The sequence below is a fragment of the Rhineura floridana genome, chromosome 1, assembly GCF_030035675.1.
Source record: "Rhineura floridana isolate rRhiFlo1 chromosome 1, rRhiFlo1.hap2, whole genome shotgun sequence".
Taxonomy (NCBI): Eukaryota; Metazoa; Chordata; class Lepidosauria; order Squamata; family Rhineuridae; genus Rhineura; species Rhineura floridana.
The window spans coordinates 279132810-279151626 of NC_084480.1; the positions used below are offsets into that span (position 1 = coordinate 279132810).

At 42.9% G+C, this 18817-nt stretch overlaps 1 protein-coding gene and 1 non-coding gene across 2 annotated transcripts in view; both read left to right on the forward strand.

Moving 5' to 3' along the window:
* CNBD1 (cyclic nucleotide binding domain containing 1) overlaps nt 1-18817 on the forward strand; it is a 222096-nt gene that overhangs the window by 21700 nt on the left and 181579 nt on the right. Inside the window, exon 4 of the mRNA XM_061611552.1 lies at nt 13169-13327. Coding sequence (XP_061467536.1) covers nt 13169-13327 — 159 coding nt within the window. The remainder of the gene's footprint in view (nt 1-13168; nt 13328-18817) is intronic.
* On the forward strand, nt 15139-15243 carry LOC133375979 (U6 spliceosomal RNA). Its single transcript, XR_009760363.1, has one exon. It is a non-coding gene; the product is annotated as a U6 spliceosomal RNA (small nuclear RNA).

Genomic DNA, 18817 nt, shown 5'->3' on the forward strand with positions numbered 1-18817 from the left:
AGGACCAGAAGGATTCAGTAGGGAAGAAGAAGAATGGGAAGCAGGCTATGGAAGATGTATTTTACTTCTTTTTTTTGGGGGGGGGAAGATAGGATTCTAGCTTTGGCTGCAGACTGCTAGTTTCCATTTAATCATCGAACCTTGATAATATGAGGATTGCTGACTCCTTTCTTTTCCTGATTACTTGGCAATTGTATGGCTCATCTGGCAGAAAAACTTTCTCATAAACTAGGGTGCTGATCTCAGGAAGTTCTCTCTCTTCCCTGCAGACTCAGAGCCCAGCTGTGATGGGTTATTAATAATAATAAAAAATAAGTGTACACTGTGTGCATGTGCAGAAAAAAAAATCATCCATGTGTGTACATTCATCACACATGGCAATCTACACACATCACGTGCTGTTTCTTATAGAGACTATTTATGTCAGGATTTTATAGTCTACAGTCTTATAACACAATATGAAATAGACCAGGAGGACAGCAAGTTGCAATGAAAGAGTTCAGGTGCAACAGTGGCAAGGTTGCAACTCAGATCTAATACTGGTAAAATGCCTCCCAAAAAGGTAGGTTCAATAGATCTGGCAATACCATTGTAGATTTTGTTTTCACTTTCAGGTTCTTGGGGAAAATCAAGGAGGATTATATATTTGCCACCACTCATATTGGTCAATATTATTTAGCAAACAGGAATACCTTGGAAGATGATTACACAACAATATGGCCTTTCTTTCCTGGGAATTTATCATTTAAACTTTAATCTAGCCCAGTGTTTACAGAGACAGGACTTCTAGGTTACTGTAGACAGAAAGTCAATCTCTTTCTTTCAGGAAAGCATTCAGTAAATTACAGCACTTAAGATTTTCTTCTCCTTACTTGTTAACCGAAAAGTAAGTTTTACAGATCAGCAAATTGCACAGTCTTTAAATGGGTGAAATATTTTTGCAGCTTTCTTCCTTGCTGATGCACCAAAATCCTCATTTTAATAGATACTTTGAATTACTTTTAAGTACCACTCTGCGCTCAGAGTAATTTTGCTTACAAGTGAACTGAGGATCAATGCAATCAGCTAATAAGATTATACATATTAACTGTAAAGCAATATGCTGTAAGGAAACAAGGCAGGTGCATAAAAGATTGAATGTATTGCCTGATTCAATGTTGCAGTTATGTTGTGGGGATTTTTATTTATTTTGCTGGAATTGTGTTTTTCCAAAAAAATTTATGTGCCCATGTGTGCTGATGGCAAACTGCAGGAGACATTCAAGATGAGTCATCTTAATGAAACAAAACTTTATCCAACACCAGCACTACCCCTCAATAGAACTTTATGGAGGCATAAATATGCTCTAATATGGTGCTCAGCCTATTCTGGGATACAGGAGTTCAGTTTGGTGCCAAGTTGAGCACTGTTGTTTATTTGGGGCAGAGCAGAGATGGAAGAGGAGGCCCCCGAACTGTGGAACGATCTCCCAGAGGAGATACGCCTGGTGCCAACATTATTATCTTTCCGGCACCAGGTTAAAACTTTTCTCTTCACCCAGGCTTTTTAACATGTTTGTATGCGCTGATATTGTTTTTAATTTTTTAACATTTTAAACTTTAATGTGTTTATATTGTTACACGTTTATTGTATTTTTGATGTTTCTTGTCTTGTGAACTGCCCAGAGAGCTTCGGCTATGGGGCGGTCTATAAGTTTAATGAAATAAATAAATAAATAAAAACAGTGGTGACCCAGAAGGTCTGCCAATGTAGTCAGTGCTCCTCTTCAGATTTATACACTGCCTTCCTGCCCCCTTCTGAAGTCAAATGAAACCTGATCATGTTGATCTAAATGCAGGGTTGTGCCCCTGCCAGTATTTCCTATGGCACATGCAAAAAGTCTCATTAAATGTCTCCTCAAAAATCCACAGTGCACGAGATGTATTGGATACCCACACTCTCGTCTCTTCTGAAAAGAAAAGGGGTGCAAAGAGCTTCTTTCTATGAGTGAGCATGATGGTGGCTGATGCAGACGCTTTTATTCATGGAAGAGGGCTATTGGGGGGACATGCCCACACCATTTTCTGGCCATCTTTATTTTTCTGCTCTTTTAGAAGTGGCAGTCTTTAGTTGTGTTATGCCATGCCCCCATGGCAGCCATTTTATGTTATGCCTCACCCCAGTGACAGCAATTTTGTGTTACATCACACCTCCATGGCAGTCATTTTGTGTTGTTGTTTTTTATTAAATTTATATTCTACCCTTCCTCCCAAAGGAGCCCAGGGCAGAAAATGCCATGCCCACAACACTTTTACAAAATTCCACATGTGCCCACTGGCCCAAAAGTGGTTGGTGAGCCCTAATCTACAGTCCCCAACAAAAACAAACCCCTTGTATTTGTAATTCAGTTTTCTTACATTCATCCTACACTATGATTCTGCCTGTTTTTTGTTCACCACTCTTCTCTCTACCCTTTATCCCCTTCTTTTATTTTTTCCCATATTGTCAAATTTAGATTGAAAGGTCTTTTTGGTAGAAGTAGAGTTGAGGTTGGGTAGATATATGCAGGCCCCTTGATGAAAAAAGCCACAGGTAAGTATGTAATTAAGTATATGTGGAAAGGATCTCAGGATTGTGTAAATCACAAGCTGAACATGAGTCAGCTGTGTGATGCTGTTGCAGAAAAGGCTAATGCAGTTTTAGAATGCATTATAGAACCATAATTTCTAAGTAATGAAAAATAATAGTTCAGTTTTATTCTGCACTTGTCAGATCTCATCTGGTGTACAGTTTCCATTTCTGAGTGCCTCACTTAAGAATGATGCAGAAAAACTGGAATTATTTCAGAGGAGGGTAAAGAAGATGTTTAGCAATGTGGAAAATTAGCCCTATGAGGAAAGTTTGGAGGAATTGGGTGTGTTTAGCTTGGAGAGAAGACTCAGGGGAGACACAGTGCTCTTCAAATACTCAAGGACTGTCACAAAGAAGAAGGCAAAGGCCTGTTCTCTGCTGCCTCAGAGCTGTAATGGACTTTGTAATGAATGTGCTATTAGAGGATATTAGACGCTAGAGGAGGGTAGATTTCAGTTGAACTTAAGGAGAACCTTCTTGAGGGGAAGAGCAGATTGACAGTGGCATCAGTTACCTAGAGGGGTAGTTGACCCTCATTCGCTGGATAGCCATTTGTTGGGTATATTCTAGGTCTGGATTTTCTGTATCAAGCAGAGTGTTGGACTTAGATGGTCTACAACCTCCTCCATTAATTCTTTTTTGCACTTAGATAAGAGCAGTTTTTGAAAATCCTTATCTGTTCCCTGCCCTGCTGTTCAGATACAGGGCCTATCCATACCTAACTGCATAATCCATGTTTTCCATATTTGGTTGGCTGACTCGAGATTCATACATGTTCTGTTTGTGGTCAGATTTATATTGTGAAAACTCAATTTTCAAGCATCCATATGTGTGGGCTCCCCCCCCAAATCGCTTTAGTATTGGCCACTCCCCTAAGTCCACCCCTTTTCAGTGATTGGTTCATAACGGTCATTTGCTTTTCGCACACTTTTTCAGAAGCGCATAGAAACATATATCTTTTTTTAATTCCCACGCATGCACAGGTTTGATGATTGGAAAAGGGCAAAGTTAATGGACACCCCCCCCAAGTGCAAGCAAAATAAACATCTGGGCTGTTACGTATAACATAGTGTATACTAAGGATGGGAGCCACTGGTTACTCTCGATTCCATAGAATTTGCCAAACTGGGAGGCAAATCCATTTCGTGTTTGATTGTTTTCCACTATCTCCTGCTGTTACCATTTTGAAAGGGCTGTCCTTCTGCCCAGTGCAATCTCCTCTTCCTGTCTCCCACTCCCAAATTGTATTAGATTCTCCACTGCCCACCATTGGAGAAAGCAAGATATCGTCTGTCATTCAGTTTCAAGTTAGCAAAGGGAGGATCTAGATTAGTCAATTTGGGGCTCAGAGGAAAAGAACACAATGTACAGTGCGCTCTCTCTCTCTCTCTCTCTCTCTCTCTCTCTCTCTCTCTCACACACACACACACACACACACACACACACACACAGAGAGAGAGAGAGAGAGAGAGAGAGAAAGAGGGATCTGGCTGCCTGGTTCTTTGGTATGTTTGGCTCCCCCTCCCATCCCTATTAGCTGTTGGGCAGGAAAAGAGAGGCTTTGCCCGCTGCTGGATCGACTGCAAGATCAATGCCACATTAAAGTACTAGAGCTTGCTCCTCTTCCCCCCCTCTTTCCCCCCTATCAGCCCAAGGAAGCTCAGTTAAAAACCTTCTCCTTTAAACTCCGTGTTTTCAGTGAATTGTTTGTGTAATATAGCAAAATAGCTTTTAAGTGGAAATATTATCCATTAAACATTTGATTTCACGTTCGATTGCAAAATAGTATTTGTTTTTTTAAAACAACAGTGTGATACAGTTACAGAAGCCAGATAGAGGAAGTAGCCCAGTTCAGTACCAGAAGCAGGGATGAACTGTAAGAAAAGAGGAGGATGCATGGGCAGAGGGTGGATCCAACTTCAGTACCGGATATGCAACTGGTTATTAGGGGGGAAAGAGACAGGGGGCTTGGCATATGACAGAGGAACACCCATGGACCACCTATTGCAGGAAAGTCTGCTGCATTGCATCCAAGTGCACCAACATTAAGGTGATTGATTATCGATACAAGAAAGCATAGAAGTTTTTCAGTGGTATTTCTAATGCGGATTTGTGAATGTGAAAATCTGTACTAGCTTGCAACGTCGTATGGATGACGATGAATTAATGAGGACACAAAGCAATAACATTGCAGATTATACAGTCGCATGGACGGGCCCATAGTTGTTGGGATCGGGCTAAACTACCTGTTTGAAAGGTAACCAGGATAAGTTTGTTTAGCTGGAGTCATTGGCAGAGAGCAGCCAAAATCCTGTGCTGGGAGAGTAAAAACAAACAGGGAAGCAACCATTGACTTCCTGAGGCAGCTAGCTCCCTGTGGAAGAGACAAGCAGTGGTGATTGTTGACTCCTCCACTTGTAGCCTCACTTCTGCTTGCTGCTGCTGAGTCATGCTGTCCTTTATTTCCCAGCAGCCCTTTGAAGAATGAGTTTCTGCATCCTCGTCTCACAATAGTCAATGGGGACAATATGGATGGCCAACATGGTGCTCTGTAGATGTTGCTGGGCTACAGCTCCTATCAGCCCCAGCCAGCATGACCAATAGTCAGGGATGATGGGAACTCTAGTCCTACAACAGCAGGCGGGCACCACTTTGGCTTCTTCTGAGCTACAGCCTCATTGAATATTTGCTTTGGTGTGGCTCCCTCCCTAAATTCCAGGGTTTCAGCTGTAGGGACTACTACTAGTGGAAATAATAATTTATTTACTTTATAATTTAAGTAAAAATACCCCTAGGCTACAGAGAAACCTGGGCTCCCTTCCCTATCACCAAGATCTGGAGAGCTGAGTTGGGTGAGTTCAAGGTTCACAAGCAGGAATTTCATTTAGAGGCCATCATTTTAATCCACCCTAAATGACTGCAGCAAAGAAGAACTTCTCTCCACTGGTGTATAATTAACAGTGTCCAAATTATGCTTGTGACTTGAATTTGCTGTTAGATTATCTATGTAATATCGTCTTCAAATGCTTCCTTGAAAATAATTCAACCAATGAACTTATCAGTGCTGCAATAGTCACAGCACTCTGCAAAAATATTTTCTTTCATAGCAGATATGAAAGAAACCTACACCTCAATTTTGCAAAATAAGTAAACGTTTATATGGGACTAAAAGAAAGGAAACTGGAGTACTGTTAAATGAATTACTGAAGATGAATGGGAGATATGAATATATAAGCCTGCCTTATACTGAGTCAGACCATTGGTCCATCTAGCCCAATATTGTTTACTTTGAGTAACAGCAGCTCTCCAAAGCTCCAGGCAGAGATCCTTTTTGGCCTTGGGTTTTTTTAAATTGGAGATTCCAGGGAATGAACTTAGGACATTGTTAGGGTTGCCAGGTCAGAAGCATCCCAAGCCCTAAGACTTCAGGGGTGGGCCGCAGTGATGTCACAGGGGTGGGCCCAAGTGATGTCATGGGATGGGCCTGAGTGATGCCATTTAACATGATATATTAAGCATCAACCACAGTTGCTTGGAGCACACAATTCAAACAAAAACATTTCTCCGATTGGAAATGAAGAAATTTTAGCTAAAAGATAGAACCTAGGTAGGGAACATTTAACCTAGCCTACCTGCTTCTGGCAAGAAAGGTTTAAGTGCCCGCAGGCCAGGCCAGTCACCAGAAGGCCATTGTAGGAATAAAGGAGCCTAGTGTTGTGGAGGTATTACTGTCCCTGTGGCCCTTGGGTCTATTTTCTCTTTTAGGAACAAAGGAATGTGCCTTATACCGACTCAGGCCATTTGGTACCATCTAGCTCAGTACTGATGACATGGACTAGCATTGGCTGTCCAGGATTCAAGCAATAGTCTTTTCCAGAAATTGAATTTTGGACCTTTGCATGCAAAAGATATGTCCTACCACTGAGCTACAACCCTTCCTGTTTAAAAAATATATATTTTAAAATTGTCCTTTTCAATTCACTAATGAATGCACAGCAGGATTGGAGGGGGAGAGACAGATTTACAACACAAAGACAATTCTTTGCTATGTTCACTCAAAAGTCCCATTGATTTACAGCACAATCCTAACCTCTGCCCAGAGTACTTGGCCTTGATATCTGGAACAACTGTTTTACCTGATGCCTCTAGAGGAAGCCTGCATCTACTAAGTGTCGCTTAAGAATATCTATTAAGTGTCACTTAAGAACACTTTGTTATGAGAGATGGCTCTAGCTGAAATTACTGCTGTTGTGTCTATTGTTTGACTTCTTTTTGGAATGGACAGGGAAAACCTTGCTTCAGTTGTCCATGCTCTGGTAACCTCTAAATTAGACTACTGCAATGCACTCTACATGGGGCTGCCCTTGAAGACGGTTCGGAAACTGCAGCTCGTGCAAAATGCGGTGGCCAGACTGATAACTGGGACCAGGCGGTCCGAACATATAACACCGATTCTGGCCCGCCTGCACTGGTTGCCTATATGTTTCTGGGCTCGATTCAAGGTGCTGGTTTTAACCTATAAAGCCTTGTACGGCATGGGACCACAATACCTGATGGAACGCCTCTCCCGATATGAACCTACCCGCACACTGCGCTCAACATCGAAGGCTCTCCTCCGGGTGCCTACTCAGAAAGAAGCCCGGAAGGTGACAACAAGAAAAAGGGCCTTCTCAGTGGTGGCCCCCGAACTATTGAATATTCTTCCTGATGAGATACGCCTGGCGCCAACATTATTATCCTTTCAGTGTCAGATAAAAACCTTCCTCTTGTCCCAGGCATTTTCAGCATTTTAGTAGTATTTAATATGCATTTTAGTGTGTGTTTAATTATGTTTTAATTCTTGATATTTTTAACTTATTTTTAAACTGCTTAATATGAGGTTTTAATTGTATGTCAGATGTTTTTTACCTGTTGTAAACCGCCCAGAGAGCTTCGGCTATGGGGCGGTATATAAATTGAATAAATAAATAAATAAATAAAAATAAATAAATAAATAATAATTTCAGTTTGAGTTTTACTCTTTTGTAGACTCAGACTCAGACTTACATCTTTGCAGACTCACGCCCTTGCAGTATCTCAATGAGCCTGCCAGCTAGTATTGCCGGCCAGATTTACAGCTGGCTTAACTGTTTGCGACCTCAGCAGCTACGTGTTCAACAGTTTAACGACCTAGTAGTTGCGGGCTCAAGTGTTTTTTCCAGCTTGATGAGTATTTTAAGACCAGCGACAACCCTGGTCGAGAGCTAGGGAAGGGATATCTAGGACTGGAGCAAAGTTCCGGGTTATTTTGATACATTAGTTGAGGTGAGGCATTCTCCCCCAGGAACACTTTCACGGAAGAGCACTTATCCCACCTTTTACAAGACTCTATTGAAACGTCCGTCGAGAGTCCTACTTTGTCCAACTTGAGATTCTTCTAGTAAGTGCTGTGCTTGGCTGCGACAATTGGAGCTTCGGACAAGGATTTTAGCCCCCGGGGTATTGTGTTATTGCTGCCTGGACTTCGGCTTTTTTATCGGGTTTTCCTGCTCCTGGCAGGACTAGGACCAAGGCTTGACTCTGTTGCTTTGCCCCTTTACCATCTATCTATCCGATGACTGTTCGTCTCTTAATGGGGCAACATTAAAGGAGGGTTGCCGTTGGGGGAGCTATCTTGGAGGTGTACGAGGTGAGGGTTTATTTTTTATTATTATTATTTCTCTCTTTTTTGGAAGTTGATGCAGTGGGAGGGTTTTTATGTGTTTGACACCTGCCTGTCGGTGTAGTGTGTTGGTTTTAAGAGTATAGCCTGCCCGCTATATAGGAAGGATGTGCTTTCAACATAAGTGGGCAGGGGAAGGGAACCAAGGGGCTGCCATTAATGTTGTGGAGGGCAGAGGGAGATATGGAATGGGGAGGCAATTATGTCATCGGGGGAGATGGAAGTGCAACAGGGTGTTGGTTGCCCCCACATTGTCTCCCCATTCAAATAGTCTGGATAGCCGCGGTGTCAGCTTCCCTGGGTTGAAAATGCTGCTTGTGAATGCCAGGTCAGTGAATGGCAAAATGATGGCCATTCAGGATTTGATCCTGGATGAACACGCCGACCTGGCTTGTATCACAGAGACCTGGTTGGATGAAGCTGGGAGGGTTAATCTCTCCCAGCTTTGCCCACCAGGTTTCTCTGTGCAGCAGCAGGCAAGACTGGGGGGACGGGGAGGTGGAGTTGCAGTAATCTATCGTGATGCCATCCCCCTGACCAGGTGCCCTCTCCCACAGTCTTCAGGGTTCGAATGTGTATATTTGAAGTTGGGTGGCCAGGACAGAATAGGGATTCTGTTGGTGTACCGCCCACCCCGCTGGTCAACAGTCTCCCTTCCTGAGCTAGCTGGGGTAGTCTCGGGGTTGGTGTTGGAGTCCCCTCGGCTTGTGGTATAGGGTGACTTCAACATCCATGCCAAGACTGCTCAGTCAGGAGGGGCTCAGGATTTCATGGCCTCCATGGCAACCATGGGTCTGTCCCAAGTATTATCTGGCCCCACTCATGTCGGTGGTCACACTTTGGACCTTGTTTTCTGTGTTGGATGGGATGATGGTGATCTTGGTGTGGAGGAACTTTCTATAGTTCCATTGTCATGGACAGATCACTACCTGGTTGGGTTTAGACTTACTGGGACTCAGAACCTCTGCAGGGGTGGGGGACAGATTAGGATGGTCTGCCCCAGCTGCCTGATGGATTCGGATGGTTTTCTGATGGCTCTTGGGGATTTTCCTGTCACTGCGGCAGGTGATTCTGTCGAAGCCCTGGTTGACCTCTGGAATGGGGAAATGACCAGGGCGGTGGACACAATTGCTCCTGAGCTCTTACGGAGTGGAGCCAAACCAGCTCCCTGGTTTACCAGGGAGCTGGCGGTGATGAAATGAATAAGACTTGAGCGACGTTGGCGGAAGACTCAGTGCGAGTCTGACCAAACACGGGCTAGAGCCTATCTGAAGGCCTACTTCGTGGCAGTGTGGGCTAAGAAGAAACTTTTCGTTTCTGCCATCATTGCGTCTGCTGGGAGCCGTCCAGCAGAGCTGTTTCGAGTGGTCAGGGGTCTGTTCTGGCACGCTTGCACTGGCTGCCAAAATGCTTCCGGGCCAGATTCAAAGTGTTGGTATTAACCTATAAAGCCTTATATGGCATGGGACCACGATATCTGTTGGAACGCCTCTCCCAATATGAACCCACCCGCTCACTGCGCTCTGCTTCGAAGGCCCTCCTCCGGGTTCCGACTCATAGAGAGGCCCGGAGTGTGGTGACAAGATCTAGGGCCTTCTCAGTGGTGGCCCCCAAACTGTGGAACAGTCTCCCCGAGGAGGTATGCTTGGCGCCGACACTGCTATCCTTTCGGCGCCAAGTTAAAACCTTCCTCTTTCCCAATGCATTTTAACTTAAGCTATTGATTTTTCATTTGTTGTAATTGATTTTAGACTGTTTTATTGTTATATGTTTTTATTGTATTATATTGTGTATTTTAGTATTTTTGTTGTTCACCGCCCAGAGAGCTTCTGCTAGTCGGGCGGTATAAAAGTTTAATAAATAAATAAATAAAATAAATAAAATAAATAAATTTAAACTCTGGCCCCCAGGAGGGTAATATAGACCACTCAACAGCCCGCTGTCAAGAATTTGTATGGCACTTTGCAGATAACGTCGCTCAGATTTGCTCTGACTTTGACGCTAAAATTGATACAGTCTCAGGGGATGTAACTTTGGCTCCTGCTTGTCCAATAATAATGGATTCCTTTCAATTTGTACAGCCCGAGGATGTGGACAAGACCCTTGGAGAGGCGAGAGCCACCACATGTTTGCTGGATCCTTGCCCTTCCTGGCTCATCAAAAGTGCCAGAGGGGGACTGGCCGAGTGGGTGAGGAGAGTAGTTAATGCCTCTTTACAACAAGGCAGAATTCCATCATGCCTAAAAGAGGCAGTTGTATGGCCTTTGTTGAAAAAGCCCTCCCTGGATCCCTCCATAATGGGAAATTATTGGCCAGTCTCCAACATTCCATTTTTGGGCAAGGTAATAGAGCGTGTGGTGGCCGTCCAGCTCCAGAGATTCTTGGATGAAACGGATTATCTGGATCCATTTCAGTCTGGTTTCAGGCCTGGTTACGGGACAGAGACAGCTTTGGTTGCCTTGGTGGATGACCTTCGCAGAGAGCTGGACAGGGGGAATGTGTCCCTGTTAGTTCTACTGGACCTCTCAGCGGCTTTCGATACCATCGACCATGGTATCCTTCTGGACCGCCTTGCTGCGATGGGACTTGGGGGCACCGTGTTACGATGGCTCCATTCCTTTCTGGAGGGACGAACTCAGAAGGTGGTGCTGGGGGACTCCTGTTCGACTCCTTGGCTGTTGACCTATGGGGTCCCTCAGGGTTCAGTTTTGTCCCCCATGTTATTTAACATCTATATGAAACCACTGGGAGAGGTTGTCTGGGGGTTTGGGGTTCGGTGCCATCAGTATGCGGATGACACCCAACTCTATTTCTCCTTTCCACCTAAAGCCAAGGAAGCTGTCCTGGTCCTCAACCAGTGACTGGCATAAGTGATGGACTGGATGAGGGCAAACAAATTGAAACTGAATCCAGACAAGACAGAGGTGCTCCTGGTCAGTCGAAGGGCAGATCAGGGAATAGGGATTCAACCTGTGCTGGATGGGGTTAGACTCCCCCTGAAGACACAGGTTCGCAGTTTGGGTGTGCTCCTGGACTCAGCTCTGAACTTGGAGGCCCAGGTCTTGGCTGTGGCCAGGAGTGCCCATTTAAGACTAGTGCGCCAGCTGTGCCCATTCCTGGAAATGCCTGATTTGACTATGGTGATGCATGCCTTAGTTACGTCCCATTTAGACTACTGTAACGCGCTCTACATGGGGCTGCCTTTGAAGACTGTTCGGAAACTTAAACTGGTACAAACAGCTGCAGCCAGAGTGTTAACAGGGGCTGGTTACAGGGACCATACAACTCCCTTGTTACAACAGCTCCACTGGCTGCCAGTTTGTTTCCGGTCACAATTCAAAGTGCTGGTTTTGACCTTTAAAGCCCTGTACGGCCCAGGTCCGGCTATTTGTCAGACCGTATCTCCCTATACGAGCCTGCCCGGGCCCTGACATCTTCAGGAGAGGCCCTTCTCTCAGTCCCAACACCCTCGCAAGTGCGATTGGTGGGGATGTGAGATAGGGCCTTCTCGGTGGCTGCTCGTAGGTTCTGGAACTCCCTTCCTAGGGAGGCACGAATGGCCCCCTCCTTGCCATCCTTCCATCAGCAAGTAAAGACTTTTTTATTCCAAGAGGCTTTTGGGATAGAAGGTGTTTAGGATTGGGCTTTACAAGGCTTGTTTTATTGTTTTATATTATTATTTCTATTATTTTAAATTGTTTTTAGATTTTTAAGTGCCTTTTAAGGTTTTAAGGTTGTGCATAGTTTAATTGTATTTTGATTGTATGTTTTTCTATGTTTTTAACTACATGTAGTTCTATTTGTAAGCCGCCCTGAGTTCCAGTTTGGAAAAAGGGCAGGGTAAAAATAAAGTTTCAATCAATCAATCATGTCTACTCAAAAGTAAGTCCTATTGAATTAAGTGGGGTTTACTCTGGGTATGTGGAATTAGCATTGCAGCTTTACTCCCAGAAAAGTGAGTACTGGATTCATATTGGGAAGGTTTTCAAAATGCTGCCCTCTTCAACAGCCCAGGAAAATTTAAACTTGTTTGACTTCTGCACTCAAAAGAGAAAAAGACTGAAAATGATATACTTACTCAATTTATGAAATGACAGTTTTCAGGCCTTGCAATGTGCTCTTGGTACTGCCTGCAGGTCAACATTTATTGGCTACAAGCCTGAAAGGGCGGGGTTAGAACAGCCAGCTACGAGTTTGTTTAACAGATGTTGAGGTGGCCGGCTGACGTTTTGGTGTATATCTTGAGAACCAGACCACCTAGAAACTTTTTTTTTAAAGAAAGCTGAGAGTCCGGAGATTAAGGTGACTTACCCGGAGATGACCCCAAAAATCTGGAGTCTCCGGCAAAAACTGGACACCTAGCAACCGTAGACCTTGTGCACGTGTGGTTCATTTCCTAAAAGACCAAGCCTCTGTTGGCTTCCAGAAGGATGTGGGGTAGTGATGGTAGGATGTGTGAAATGCCCCTGAAACAAAGGTTGCTAACCATAGCATCATTATTTTGGCTTCCCTCAAAATTCTTCAGATGATCTGTATAAAAAAGAGACAAAACATTTGCTTCAATTTTTGTGTTAGGTGAAACCCAGTGATAATGTAGTGATGTGCAGAATGCCTGAAGAAGTTTTGTGCCTCTAACTTAAACTCTTGTGGCTTGCCTCAGAATTCCTTAGAAATATTGTCTGAGGAGGAACCTTCCATTTTTCCTTTGTGAAATTTCTGTGGCAACCCTAATTTATTCATAAGTGCCAGGTACAAGCATATGAGCTTATTGCCTATTAAATTATGGCCTATTTTCCCAGAAGTTACATGATGAGTTTGCTCTAAAGGTACCATTCTGTTTCTCTTCCATGTCACTAGGATACATTCCTGTGATTTCAGCAAAGACACTATAACTGGTGAAGATTCTCATAACATAGCCTTCTATATAAATCAGATTAAAAAATGCCAGAAGTTGCGTTCTGGTTCTCCAGAATTCATAGAGAAGTTGCAAATCCTAACAAAGATACTCAAGAAGATGTAAGTATTAAAATCATTCTTACCCTTCTGTCCTTGCCTGTTCAAGTACCTTTCACAAATACATCAGAAACTAGTATGGAAAGTTAATAGTGAAACTTTAGAACAAGGATAAGAAATCTCTTGTAGTTGAACGATGGAATTCTCTCTCACAGGAGGCAGTGATGGTTGTCAACTTGGATGGTTTTAAAAGAGGATTAGACAAATTCAATGAGGATAAACCTTTCATTGCTACTAACTATGACAGCTATGCTCTGTCTCCACAGTCAGAGACAGTATGCATCTGAATACTAGTTGCTGGAAACTGCAGGATGGGGAGTGCTCTTGCGCTCAGGTCCTGCTTGCGGGCATTCCATAGGTATCTGGCTGGCCACTGTGAGAACAATATGCTGGACTAGATGGGCCATTGGCCTGACCCAGCAGACTCTTATGTTACCCTGTGATCCTCCAGAGAAGTTGCTGGACTCCAACTCCCATCAGCCCCAGCCAGCATGGCTACTGGTCAGGTATGATGGGACTTCTCATCCAACATCTGGAGGGCCACAGGTTCCCCGTCACTGTTGTAGGGGTATATTCTTGTGGACACATGCTAATCATATTGCTTTGTATGGTGGCCCAGGCCATCTCCTCGATAATTTATCAGTGAATTAATTAATTATTAATGTTATACTGTACATTGCATTTTGAGAGGGGATCTCAGATGGCAAAGCTAACAAGTGCATTGCCATTCCAACATAATTAATGAAAGAACCATGTTTTGTTTTAAGTTAGGGCTAAATATTGTAACCTAACTCTTATGTACAGTATTAGTAGTTGGCTCTTCTCCCCTACTAAAATGAAGCCAAAGTGCACGTATATATTCCTCCTTTGTTACCTTTGCCCTTTTATGTCGCTCTAAAGTGCACTGATGGCACTATCGTGCTATTTACAATCAGCCCTATGACTTAAGTGATACACATTGAAAAAGCCAAGGACATGCTACTGGGGGTGCCACAAATCCTCCTGAGTATCTTAGGCACACCCAATGTAATTGCTTACTTTCTATAAAACAAGGAAAACCTGTTGGTCACACAAATCAGTATTGGGACCTGTACTTTTCAACTTGTTCATAAATGACCTAGAATTAGGAGTGAGCAGTGAAGTGGCCAAGTTTGCTGACGACACTAAATTGTTCAGGGTTGTTAAAACAAAAAGGGATTGCGAAGAGCTCCAAAAAGACCTCTCCAAACTGAGTGAATGGGTGAAAAAATGGCAAATGCAATTCAATATAAACAAGTGTAAAATTATGCATATTGGAGCAAAAAATCTGAATTTCTACGCTCATGGGGTCTGAACTGGCGGTGACCGACCAGGAGAGAGACCTCGGGGTTGTAGTGGACAGCACGATGAAAATGTCGACCCAGTGTGCGGCAGCTGTGAAAAAGGCAAGTTCCATGCTAGGGATAATTAGGAAAGGTATTGAAAAAAAAACAGCCGATATCATAATGCCGTTGTATAAATCTATGGTGCGGCCGCATTTGGAATACTGTGTACAGTTCTGGTCGCCTCATCTCAAAAAGGATATTATAGAGTTGGAAAAGGTTCAGAAGAGGGCAACCAGAATGATCAAGGGGATGGTGATAGTGGAGGTAGAGGGGGGATTTCTCGCAAGCTCCTTTATTTTTATTTCTCAAGCTTATGTGGACATGCCAAGTTTGAACTTCAGAATTTCATAACATAGCTCTTCAGTGTTGCTGTATGATTCAAAGGTGACTCATGCAAGCCACTGTTGTGTAGTTGTATTCTTAGCCACATTCTTAACAATGCACTTGCTTTGGTGACACGTATACCAAAATGATAATACTGGAATGGCACTGAGATTATTTGCTGGGGTCCTGCCCAAAGATAACACCTACATTTGTGAAGCATTCTATATTTTTATACTGACTGAGGGGAGAAACAATTCCCCCATGTATATCATGTCCCCCCTTTTATTTTATTTTTTAAAATTTTGTCTTGTTGGTTATGTACTTTGTTTCTACATAACTGAATAACCTTATCAAACTGTTAATAACAACAAAAACAAGCAATGTTGGTGTGAAACAGAGCTATGTACTCCCTTTCTGGCTTTTAGGAGACTGACTGTACATTGAAAATCTTAATAAATTGTTAATAGCAAGACAGGCAAAGAAAAGCAATGATGGAGTGAGGCAAAGCTATGTCCCTCCCTCCTAGCATTTAGGAGACTGACAAGGCAATCATGACAGCAGGAGATGAGATCACTACAGTTTTTAATAGTTTAATAGCAGCCAAGGGGTGTAGAGGGATTGATTGCTCCCTATCCCCCATGTGGTCCCAATCTGTGAGCCCCGAGGGGGGCCAATCTCTGTCCTGAAGATGGGACCACCCACCCCATCCCAGATCCATTCCTGAAGTTATTTTGGGGGTGGGGCTAAGGGTTTTCTAAAATTAAAAATAAAGTTGGGGGAAGAAGGAAACACTACATCTCCTTCTCCCCCCTCCCCCAACTGAGAGCAGGCAGGTTCAACCAGTGCCATGCAGGATGGAATTGTTCTGTGTACCAATAAGCAGGCAAGCAGGAGGATTTTATCCTGCGCATTGCCGGTTGCTGTTCCTTCACGAGCAGCTTCTCTGCATGCAGGGGAGCCATTTGAACGAGCAGTGGCTAGCACAGCACAAAATGAATTCTCCTGCTTATCAGCTGATAAGCAATAGGATTCCTATGGCAAGGTGCTGCTCCTTTGTGAGTGGCTTCCCTGCATTCAGGGAAGCCGCTCGCTAAGGGGGTTTGGCACATGGGGCTTGGGAAGGCCTAGTGGGAAGGAGGAGAGGTTGAGCAGGAATGACACCTAGTTTCTCCTGCAAAGAGGTGCCTCCTTTTCCAAGTTTTTCTTCCCTCCTTCGCATGCCTGCCTCTTCTGTCTGCCTTATGCACTGCTACCTGATAGCTCCAGTTCATTCTGAGCCACTATACCTGACCTGTAGAGATCTGGGGCTGTCTCATCCCGACTCAGCTGAGGCTCAATTGCCTAGTGCAGCACTAAGGAATGGACAATTACCCTTTCTCCTAGGATCATGTTCCCAAAGAAAGTGTCCCTCCCACAAGGTATTTGCCCAGCTGGGAAAAGCAGGTACACATATGTCCCTCCTCATGGGGTATATAGTAGCATGGAGGACAATTTTCACCAGGAAAATGACATGGGGTCATAAAGTTTTAAACCTCCCAACCCATCACCGGAGTACTCTTGGATCTAACCTCTGCCACAGCTGTTACTCAGCTGTCAAAAAATGGCAGGAGATCCAGTCCTAGGTCTCATGTTGTTGTGTCTCATTTTGCCCAGCAGAAACATTTTTATTTTTCAAAACGTTTGACGGGGGTGGCCAATAGTGAATATTGTGGCATTAATTACATATTTTAATGAACAATTTTCATGGTTTTCATTGCATGTTTTATTAGATGGTTTGAACAGGTTGCTTGTGATTTATTATTTTATGTAGGCTGCCTTCTGATGCATTGGGGTCAAAATGTTGGGGGGAAAGTAAGTAAATCTGATTGCGAATACATAGTCATCATTGTTCTATAACTAGATCACTAAGCTGACTAGATAATTGAGAAACAACTTTTCACTTACACATATGATTCCAGAAATGTCATGGTACTATAAAATACCATTGCTCTGATGCAGTTCTCACTTATGATTATTCCAATGTTTGTATTGTACCGTATGTAGTCTTGTGTATCTGTAATTCTTGTACAGATTTTTTTCCTCTCAACACTTTTCTGCTTTAAATGACTGAGTGATCTCTATTTTCATGCTTGCAAGTTATGTTGTACTGTTTAATTTCCAAAAGTTAATTAACCTGCCCTCCAGTAATGTCAGCTGCTGTTGCTGCCACCACCGCCATAGCCAGCTTATCTGCTTCAGTGCCAGCAGTGGGGGATGCACCATCAGTCAGCACTTGGGCACATATGTTGTCTCCATGCTGTGAATCAGCTTTAAATGCCAGAATACGGTGTTAACAGTGATTAGGTCTGAGTTTAAGATTGCGGTTTGGGGAGTTTGCAGAATGGTGGCTATGATTAGAGGCACATGGCAAGCCAGTATGCATATTCAGTTTAATTTCAGAGTTGTACTACAGCTGTCAAAGTGAAGCCAATTTGGGATTTGTATAATTCAGTCAAATGGGAAAAATGTTAATGACAACATACCTATCACGCTATATCTAGCATCATCTTTACTTATTTATCTTTACTGATAATGAGATCTACTTTGGAAGGATTATCTTATTTCCCTATTATTATTATTTTTAAATATACTAATTTCAAGTTGAACAGCACCTTCCAGAAGTAATCATGTTTTTTATATTTTTGGGGGAATAGGCTGAAGAGGAATGGATGCCTCAGTTTGCCATTCAGTTTGCATTTAAAGGTGAACTTATCTAATTTGAACTTTCTGAAACATTATGCAAACCAAAAGACATCCATCCTTCAAAATTTGCATTTCTTTGAAGTTTTGTGTGCAGTTCATCATCCTAGTAATCTGTACATAAATACATATACATATGGTAAACCTTGCATAAAATGCATATGTTAGGGGAAATAGCATACAAAAATGCATTGTACTGGGGAAATTGCTTTGCAAAAATGTGTATATTAGGCAAAATTGTATACAAAAATGTGTATGAGAAACTGGCACTAAAATGTTGATGAATTTCATGAGAACTTAAAAAATTGCAAAGTGATGTGACAATGTGTAAAACTGAAGGTTAAGATAAAAAAATAAGAATTTGAGAGAAAAAACTAACAGATTTGCTCCCCCCCAATTCCAGGTATAGAAGCTAATCGACATAAACCTTACTGACTGCAATGGGGCTTATTTCCAGGTATTTGCATACAGGGTGTTATCAAAAGATGAATCCACAGTCCTGTTCCTTCTCCACTTTTAACTTTTTTCTTAGGCCTAGTTACCTCTGTTGAAAAAAAAACCCCATGTCCATGAGGTTGGGGGCTCCATGTCCCATTAATAGCATATGAAAACTATACAGCCAAGAGAGTGGCTGTATACTATAGCCAGCATGGATTTTTTGCATTCTGCAATGTTAAATTGAAAATACCCCCCATGCCATTCTGATGCTTCCCATAAACTCATTTCAAAACAAAACTTTACAAAACGTATAGTCCTGAAATCAGAAACACTTTCTTAACAACCCTCTAAGTATTCATGGCGATACACAAAATAGTCAGAGAGAATCAAGAGTTCAAAGTGTAAAAAGAGAGAGAGAAGAAACCAAACCCCTTTTGGACTTTTTTCTGTCAGAGTTCTCATAATCTGTTGAAATTAATTAAAAATCAGCCATGTTCACAGGGTAATCCTGTAATCCTATTACTGACATTGCCCCATACTCTGACCTTCATCTTCTGCAGTTTAAAAGTTTTTAAAATGCCTTGCTGATTTTTAATTAATTTAAGAAATTTAGCATTGGAGTCAATGA